At 33.4% G+C, this 10,448-nt stretch overlaps 1 protein-coding gene across 1 annotated transcript; it reads right to left on the reverse strand.

The window, feature by feature from the left end:
* Window positions 1–5,706: 5,706 nt before the first annotated feature.
* Window positions 5,707–10,448, reverse strand: LOC107460949 (protein DETOXIFICATION 27). Its single transcript, XM_016079384.3, has 8 exons — window positions 10,091–10,448; window positions 9,466–10,007; window positions 9,131–9,217; window positions 8,997–9,053; window positions 7,918–8,156; window positions 7,703–7,821; window positions 7,537–7,626; window positions 5,707–6,071 (listed from the first exon to the last, which is right to left on the reverse strand). The coding sequence occupies exons 1-8, from the start codon at window positions 10,352–10,354 to the stop codon at window positions 5,988–5,990; spliced, it is 1,482 nt and encodes a 493-aa protein (XP_015934870.1). The 5' UTR covers window positions 10,355–10,448; the 3' UTR covers window positions 5,707–5,987.

The following is a 10,448-nucleotide window of genomic DNA, read 5'->3' on the forward strand; positions in this document are numbered from 1 at the left end:
TAAAAGTAATGGCCAAAAACAATAAATTCTATTGGTCTTTTAATATATTTTTACATATTATTTAATTTTTTTTAAACATAAATACTAGAATAATATCAAATATTTCGTAGCAGAATAATTTAATTTTTCATAATAGAAAACATTTTTTTAATAACATGGTCAAAGATTTTTTTAAACACTAGATATATATTCTTATCTCGTAGTTGATAAGTGACTATTTTTTTCATAAAACATGATCGTATAAATAAACAATAATAATAGAAACTGTTCCTTCAAGGATACATAATTTGGGGTATAATTCGTCACTATTGTTCAATGACCTCTTTCTTTGTTTCAAAGATAGCCGTAGTAGAGACTCTTTGGAACTCGAGCTTGGGCGTAAAATCTGCAAAAGAGACTCTAACACTTAAATTAGTGAATATCTTTCAAGAGTTGAAAACAATAGGACTGAAGTATTGATTTTTTTCTCCTGTGTCTAATGGCCTTGTTTGTGCTTGTATTTAAAGTTGTTTAATGTAACCGACTATTTGTTTTGTTTCCGAGATTCTATGCGGAATTTGGAGCGGTGCCCATATCTTCGATCAAATATTGTTTAAATTGTTTGAAAACGTTTCGAAATATAACTGCTTTCTTCCAAAATATAAGAGGATCATAGCCCTCAAGCGTAACTTACTAGATCATAGTTTTACCTTTAGCAAGTTTGAGCTTTTAAACAAAGATGCTGTTATGATGTTATATCTCGAAATGTTGCTATACTTTGGAGTGATGTTATTCCACGAGCCCTCAAGCTCAACTTATGATGTTTCATTTATCGAAGAAAGCTTGGGTTTTTCACTTTCAGAATGCAAAAAGTGTAATAAAATATATTTAATGATGCGTGCGATTTTTCCAAGAGAATCATTACCACTTCTTCAAGTGGGAAATGAACAGTTTGGTGATCAAAAACGGTTATTATCAAAACATGTGAAAATGATTTAAAAACCAACTTTTGTCTTTTTATTACTTGTGTAACCAGACGTTGGAAAAGGAACACTTTTTATCTACTGTTTTTACTTCGAGGAAGAAAAAGATATTAGCTTAAAAGGTTAGTGTTTTGTTCTTTTCTTTGCTCTTTTCTGTGTTCTTATGGTTAGGGATAAAATTGTGAAGGTAAAAAATGACATTTACCATTGGGAGCATATTGATGTGAAGTCTTGTGCGTCAGTCTTTAGTAGTGCGGAGTCTCTTGCCACGCTTAGGGCTGGGAGCTGGGTCAAAGATGGTGCAATCATTGGTGTTGAATTTCTTCCCTTTAGTGGGGAAGAAAGGGTTTGTGAAAGGAGGGGAATTGGGCTCATTTTTATTTATACACTCCTTGTTTCACAGAGTTAAACTTGAAATTTTCTTTTTTCCTGCTTTCCGTGTTAACCCAACTGAACTGTGCCCCTTCACAATTACATCCGAATTCGTGGCTTTTCTTCGAGCCTATGAATGTTTGATGAAATTTCCTAAGTTTCCACCATCGTTAAACATTTTTTTTCACTCTTTCAATCTAAAGATGTGCGAAAAGATACATGGGTTAACCTTAGCAATTTTCTTGGTTGCTCTGTATCTTCGTTATATAAGTCTTCGTTTAGAGATTTTAAGGGAATGTTTGTAAAAGTCTGCTCTTCTGAAACCAAGTATCCCTTCTTTTTTTATGACCAGTTGGTCAAAAAATTTCCACTTTATTGGTGCCCTGAACCTATGCAAATTCCTGAAGTGTTGGAAAGGAGTCATGAAGAGAACTGATTTGTGAAGTTTTTAATTGAGTGCTTTTCGTCCGGGGAGTGTTTGTTTGTTATTTTTTATTTGTTAAAAGTGGAATCATATAAGAAAGACCTAGGTGAGTATATAGGTAAGGGAATGGTGTGTAGAATTTTGTTTTCCTTTTGACGTTATCTTAATGCTCGTATGCTTGTTTTTGCTAGGTGGGAAGGCTCTGACGTTGACTTCGTCATGTTTGATGTCATTTCTTCAGAAGAAGAAAGGTGACAAGGATGACGTTTCTATGGGCGCTGAAAAAGACATCGATGTTGATGTCGCCCAGTCAAGTGCTCGTCCTACCCATCAAGTAAAGAGGAAAACGTTTGATTCTAAAAAGTCGTTGAAGGTTCTCTCAGAGGAAGAGATAGATGTGGAAACTGGAGGCAGAACTGCCTTTGAAAAGCAGAAGAGGCTCCATGGCTATGCTGATGGAGCCGGTGTTTAGTCTTTATGAAGTGAGCAATTTCCAATTGCGGAGCTAGCTGATAAGGTCGTCCAGCATCCTGGTGACGTTAGGCTGTTAAAGAAGGTTGGAAAAGAGGCTATTGTCAAGTATATGCATGTATGTATTAGAGTATTGACTTGTATACTTGTGCTTGTTCTTCCTTTTATTTAGTTTGATTATTTGTATGTTTGCAGGTAGTTGCATCGAGGTTATTATGTATAGGTAGGACAATGGAGCTAGTAGGGTCCGAGAAAAGAGGTGTTGTGGAGAGGGTAGCGAATTTGGAAAAGTTTTTGAAGGAAAGGGATGATGTGATTGTGGATGTGACTACTAAGATGAAAAACAAACAAGAAGAGGCAATGAAGCTACAAGATCAGATTTGGCTATTGCAGATCCAAATGAAGGATTCTGATAATGAGAAGGAAAAAGGACTTTCCAAATTCATGAGTTAGAGAATGAAGTGTTAGAAATGTTCACTGCATGTTTTGATTGGGCAGTAAGTTGAGTGTTGACTTTTTTACCGGAGTTTGATGTTGGTAACCTTGATGTGACAAAAATTGTTTTAAATAGCAAGCTTGTTGACAATCAAGCAGGTGAAATTGAGGACGAGAACATGACTACTGGTAAAAGAAACTTTTGTATGTGACTATATTGACTTGGTTCTTTGTCTTGGAAACTTTGTTTTGAATCTTGTGTTTTGATTATGCCGACCTTTAATGTCAGCTTTATTTTGAACTTGTTAAGATTTTGGCCGACCTTTGAAGTCGGTTTTATTTTGTATAAATGGTGGTTTGGATTGTTTGAATGATTTGCTCTTTGTTAACGAGTAATAATGACTTTATAGTTTTCAACTATTGTATGTTGGTTTGTATGAATAAGATAGTTTATAGCATTTGATTGAAAAACCATCTATTGTGGAAGGTGTAGGGTGATCGGCCTCGTTAAAACTTATCTGAGTAAAATTCAATGCAGAAAAAAATCTCATGATCAGGAAAAAAGTACCTCTCTACCCTGTCTTTTATAAAGTATTAGCTACAGTACAAATGTAGTGATGATATGCTCCAAGTGTTAGGTAACTCGGCTACAGCTAATGTTTGTAGAGAATGTGCTCATTTTCTATGCACTTTTGTTACCCTGAAAGGGGCTTCCCAAGTTGCTGCGAGCTTCCCATGTTCTGGAGATTTCTGAACATCTTTAATTTTTCTGAGTACCAAATCTCTTTGTTGCAATACTCTTGGACGCACTTTCTTGTTGTACTTTTGTTGTATTGTGATTTGCATATATTGTTGTCTAAATCTGGCCAGCTCACGTTTTTCATCTAATGTGTCGAGCTCGACTAACCATATCTCTTTGTTAGTCGCGTCGTCTAATAGGTCGGTTCGGGGTGAGCCTTGGGAGATTTCTACTAGTATCAAGGGCAGCCTACACTAGTTGGAATGGTGTTTCTTTTGTTGAGGATTGTGGTGTGGTATTGTAACTCCATAAAATTTCAGGAACAACTTTGGCCTATCATCCTTTAGTCTCTGTTAATTTCTTCCTTAAATCCTACAAAATGATTTTGTTAGCTGTCTCTGTAAGTCCGTTGCTTTGTGGATGCTCTACAAAGAAAAAATGGTGTTTAATGTTAAGATTTGCTAGAAAAAGCGCAATTTTCTTATCAGTAAATTGTTGACCATTGTCGGTAATGATTCCTTTGGGTAACCCATATTTACATATTAAAATCTTTTAGATAAAATAGCGTACCTTGTCCGAGGTTGTTTTGGCAGGTGGCTGCGCTTCAACACACTTTGTAAAGTAATCTATAACTATTAGTAAGAATTTTACCTTGCTAGGTTGATATCGGAAAAGGTTTGAGGATATCAAGCCCCGGTTTATGAAAAGGCCAGCCGATATCGGTGGTATACAGTAGTTTGGCTGGGTTATGAATGATCGGCGTACATTTTTTTTAGCTATCATAGCGCTGGACATTCTCCATGCAATCTTTTATTAGTGAAGGCCAGAGATTGATAGCTCTGCTTTTGTTTTTCTGAGACATTTGAGTAATAGTTAGGAGAATCCTCTCTTGTAAAGGTCGTCCCCGATGATGGTGAAATAGTTTGCTCTTCTTTTAAAGATTTCCGACTTTTCTTCTATAGGTATTTTCCTATTTTCAGATATTCTATGTATGGGTATCTCTAATCTGTTCCCTATGACAAACTCGTAACATCTTTACCATATATGCTTGGTTCCCCAAGTGTTAGTTGTGATAAAACTGGTAGGGTATTCTGTGTTCTAGATGTAGCCAATTAAGACAAGATATCAGTTCGATTATTTTGTTCTCGAGGTATATGTACTATTTCAAAATGTTAAAAAATTGTTGTAAATTCTTTACTGTATTTAAATATTGCTCTAAGAGGTTATCTCGTACCTAAAAATTGCCACTTACCTATTGGCCGATTAGCAGAGAATCACAGTTTGCTCTAATGTGTTAGACATTTGCTTCCCTAGCAAGTCGCAAACCAGCAAACAGGGCCCCATACTCAGATTGATTGTTGCTTGTTTGGAACGAGAACTTGATTGATTGTTCAACAAAGACACCACTTGCACCCTGAGAACAACTCCTGCTCCACAACCTTCGTTGTTAAAGGTCCCATCTACGTATAAATCCCATATTTGTCAAGAGTACACAATTTGGAGTATAACTCGTTGCTATTGTTTAATGACCTCTCTTTTTATCTCACAAATAACCGTAGTATAGACACTTTGGAATTTGAACCTAAGCGTGAAACTTGCCAAAAAAAACTCTGACACTCAAGTCAATAAATATCTTTTAAGAATTGAAAACACTAAGACTGTAAGTATTGATCTTTTTCTCATGTGTCTAATAACTTTGTTTATAGTTGTATTCAATATTGTTTAATGTAACCAACTATTTGTTTTATTTTCTAGATTCTATACGAATTCTGGAGAGGTGGCTCATATCTTGGATCAAATATTATTTAAATCGTTTGAAAATATTGAGATACAACTGTTTTCTTCCGAGATATAAAAACAAAAATACTTGACGAACATTCTTTTTCGGCTCCTTATTGTAATTAAAGGATTTTAATAAATAAAAAATTTTCTGATTATCTTTAATACGGTTACTATAAAAGCATATCAACAAAAAAAATAAGATATGAAGGCAATAAATCATACGAAAACCACTAACAACATCAATTGGCTAACACAATAAAGAAGAGATCAAAATAAAACTCCGTTATCCCATAAACTACTTAAATTCTAGAATAAATATAGAAAAAATGTTAAATGACTAACAAAATTTATTATTTTTAATAATATTTAAAAATATAAACTAAAAATATATTATTAAATTATTAGACAAAAAATATTGGACTGATATTTAAAAATACGGGCCAAAAATAATAAATTTTTTTGGCCTTGAGCTTTACTCTAAATATAAAATAATATAGCTTGAATCAAACACACTCCCTAATCATCTATGTATGGTGCATATTGTTGACTTGTGTAGGCATCACTAAAGTGAATAACATGGACAACCAAAAAAGAGAAAGAGAATAACATGGGCACACAGTGCAAGGCTTATTCTTAATCAGAACTTTTGTATATGAAGTAACTTCAAAAGCCGCATTCAAAGAATGTTACATACACACATAACAATGGCAAATTCTAGTAACTGGCCGGACATTGGAGAAGCAAACAAATCAAAACTCGAGTTAGCTAATATATAATCGTTCTGATCATATTAAATCTAATATTAATGGGGATCAGAGGTGCCCTCTATTTGGTCGTTCGATTTAGAATTTGACCACTTCTTTACCCGGGAACTAGCTTCTTCAGCCTGCCAAAATGCAATCAATAATAATAAGCCAGAGAAGGGGGAAAATTTAAGAAAAATTATTAGCATATGCATGCATGTTATTGGCTAACACAGTTAGCTAGGCTTTGATAGTTATTATTAGTTTTATAAAACGAAGTAATGATCAAATTTATTCTTGAAAGACTACTCATTTTTTAAATTAGTTTTTAAAAAATTTATTTTAATTAAATTTATTTTTTTAAGATTTTAAATTAATCGAGTTAGTTTTTCTATTATTTTTTTTATTGATGATACCAAAATTTGTTAATGTGATATGTTCAGTAATACTACCTCATATACATAGGAGTTTTAATTAACTATTAACATGATAAGTTTATGAAATTAAATCAAATAAAAATCTAATTGAGGGGAAAACTTGTGGCATTGGAAATTCAATTTAGAATTGATTTGATCTAATTTTATAAACTTATTAAGTTAGTTGCTATTAAAACTTATAAGTGTATATTATAGTATCACTTAATATGTCATATCAATCAATTTTAATACCATTAACAACGAAAATAACAAAAAAATTAAAATAACTAACTTAAAATTTTTAAAAAATAAATTTAATTAAAGAAAAATCTTTCAGTATCTAGTTTAAAAAATAAATGATCTTTCAATAACTAATTTAACCATTTATTCTTCATAAAATACTAACTATGAGTTTGTTCTCAATTAGAATGTTAGCTAGCAAAATCTGTCAAAATATGTTAAACCCTTAAACAGTTAAACGACATCTAATTACCCTAGTTGAGAACAAAGTGACAACAAATATTCTTAAATATGTAATTATTCACCTAAACATGTCTTATATATAATAATTGAGGTGTAGATAAATATTACATCAAATAGTATTAAATTATTTAACTATTTTTAACTATTATTTTTAAATTAAAATATTTTTTATATAAGTAAATATTGACTAATAAATTAGAGACTCATATATATATAAAAATATTATTTATACACTAAAATTAATTATCAATGTATTTGTGTATAAATATATATGTAGTTTAATTTATTTTTAATATATATTTATATTCTGGCATGTATTTTATACTGATAATTGATTTTAATAGCTGATTTTAATATATACGTAGCATAACTCATATAGTCATATATATATATATATATATATATATGTGTGTAAAATTAATAATTAAAATCGATTAAATAATTTAATATAATTTAATTAAATTATTATTTATTTATTTTAATTTTTAACTTCATATAAAAATAATTGTTGGCAAATTTTGGCCGACTAATATTAACTAACAACAATATATACTATCAGCTAAGGCAAGACATACACGTAGGCAAAAGTTGAAATGTGTGATATATATGAGTTTGTTCGTTTCTTGGTGCGAAATGTGGAAAATTAAAGGATAAGAATTATAAAGAATGAGAGAGCTAGCTAGCAAGTTTAATTTATTTAGAACTCTACCTCCTTTTCCCAATCACATCGTGACGTTACAACGATGAGTATGAGCGTCTGGATTCCAGTGCCTCCAAATATCATCCCTCCCCATATACCCTGTCACGGTTGATCTGAGACGTTAGTTAAAATAATGGTTGACTCAATTGAGAACTATATTGAGTTTGATACATACTCCGACGCCAGTTTTGAAGATCCATCCCATGATTATTCCAAGAGGGAGTCCAATAACGTAATAGCACCCTATATTTATGTATGCTACATATGCTTGCCATCCCGAACCAACAGCCACTCCTGTATCATATATATGTATATTCTAATATTTATACTTACGTACACCATATATTATATCATTTTGATAATTAGTTAGGATGGAAGAGAAAAGTTGACCTGACAAAATGGGTTGAACACTGTTGAGGAGGATGGTGATGGCTAAGAGGAAAGCCATGTGGTCAACGGCATCAAGGACTTGGGGACTGGAGGTGAATAAGTAAGCGAATTGGTCGTGAAAAATCATTATTATCACGCAGAACACAACCCCAATCACAATTGATTGTGCCACTGCCACTTGTGTTGCAAATTTTGCTCCTTTCCCATTTCCTGCGCCTAGCTCATTTGCTACCCTTACTCTGTAAAACATAATTAATATGAGGTGGAAATTCAGGTATAGTCAACTTCACGTAAAGTTGATAGTTAAAAGCAGTTAAATCAAAATTTAATCAAATCAATCAAATTATTTAACAATCTCGATTATCAACTTTACATGAAATTTGATCTGCCTTATATAATTCACTCGCCTATAACACTTAAAATCCTATCACATCCATATAATTAATATTCGACATCTGGTGGGCCGCTGAGACAAGGCCACAAGGGGATAGGATACCATGATAGTGACATTTTCTAACATTATACATATAAATATGTTTGAAGTTTAGTTATATCATCACACTTTTGATACGTAGAAATAAAGATAAAGATGATGTGTATGTGTTGAAAAAAAAAAGAAATGAAAAGAAAGACACAGATGACATGGTGAAAATTTAAGTGTAGTTAATTTTATAGAAAATTGATAGTTAAGAATTATTAGATGAAAATTTAGTCAAATCAATCAACTTCACGTGAAGTCGACTGCATCTGAATTTTTACTCAAATAACATTCATCGCGTGATTGGCGATGATAAAAGATTGGTCAAAAAAGTAAAAATAGTACAAATATAATATATAATTAATTTTTTATTTATGTATAATAATTTAAAAAGGAAAAGTATAGAACAACAGAGAGTTCAAAATAAAGGTTCATATCATTATTGTTGGAAAATACATATAACGAAGTTATGGAAAGGGGACATGCACAAAACGTGAAATGGCATCTGTATCTATGCACATTCATATCTACGTACGCATAAAATTTAAAGAATTAAACACAACCACGGAACTCAAGAAAGAAGAAGGATCCAGAAGTGTACCCAACACCAGCGAAGAAGGCCAGGGGAATCATCATTTCCCAACCATTGATAGTCATACTGTAAATTAAAATTTCAAATTAATTCAAACATTAAACCTCCACTAAATATAAATTACATTGAAGAAATTAACTTACCATACCGACAAGGCATCAACAGCAACCGTCACATTCTCTAACTGCCCAGTCATTAGCACCAATATTCTGTAATACCAGTTTTCTAAGCTGCATCGTATCCATGCAAATTTCTCACTTCTTTTTTAAATTAAGTATTGGTTAAATTTTAATAAAATACTGATAATAAATTTCTTTTAAAAAAATATTATTTATATATCAAAATCAGTCACTAAAATCATCTATTAATGTATTTATATTCAATGTGTATTTATATTTCAGTATATATTTTATACTGATAACTGATTTTAGTGACTGATTTTAGTGTACACATAGTATAACCCATAATTAGAGCATACCATAGCATGACACCAGAAGCAGCAGAGAGTTTGAGAAAGTCCCATAGACCAGAAAACGCTTCCATGGAAAAACCGGTCCAAGTCAATGGGCAACCGCCGCAAGCAGTATAAGCAAACATCCCAATCACAAGAACCCACCAGGACAAATTCAGAGCAATGGCGGCACCAACAACTCCAAAATCCCACACATAGATGAAGAGCCAGCTGGTGACCACGTTGACCACGAGGCCCAGCAACGAAACCCACGCAATCACCGCCGTCTTGAGCTGGCACTGAAGAAACCTCTGCAGCGGGAACTGGAATGCAAAGCTGAAGTGAAGAGGGATGAGCCACACAGCCACCATACCACTCCATTCCGCCACGTCATCAGGCTGCCCTAGAAGCTTCAAGATGGGAGTGGCAAATACGTAAAATGGCAAGAGCAAGAAGCAGCACAGAAACAAAACCACCCATGACCTCTGCATGTATATCCCCAGCATGCCGTACTTTTTTGCCCCAAACGCTTGCCCGCACAGTGTCTCCAACGCGCTCGCCATTCCCAACTGTTTTGTCCACGTCACCATTCTCCAAATTAAAACTAGAAATGATTAAATTAAATTATTATCAATAATTTTATATTACTTACGAGGAGGCCAAAATTGAAGCCAACAATGACGGTGTTGGCGATGGAGATGGAGGCGAGTTCGAGTTCGCCGAGGTGTCCAGCGAAGGCTTGGGTGACGACGTTCATGGTGAAGGTGGCAACGCGGCTGAAGATGGAGGGGCCCACGATGTGCCATAGCTTCTTGGTCTCGATCCAGAGCTGATGTTGTATCTTTTGGTCGTTATGTTGAAGGAGGAGGGTTTCGGTAAGGTTGCCATGTTCTTCGTGTTCGCCGTGTTTCTTCATCGATGGCAATACCTTATCAATTTGACTATTTTTTTTTTTTAAAGAGAAAACATGATGGTGCTCAATTCCAAATTGGATTCTAGTTTCATACTTC

This window comes from Arachis duranensis, chromosome 8 (assembly GCF_000817695.3).
Source record: "Arachis duranensis cultivar V14167 chromosome 8, aradu.V14167.gnm2.J7QH, whole genome shotgun sequence".
Taxonomy (NCBI): Eukaryota; Viridiplantae; Streptophyta; class Magnoliopsida; order Fabales; family Fabaceae; genus Arachis; species Arachis duranensis.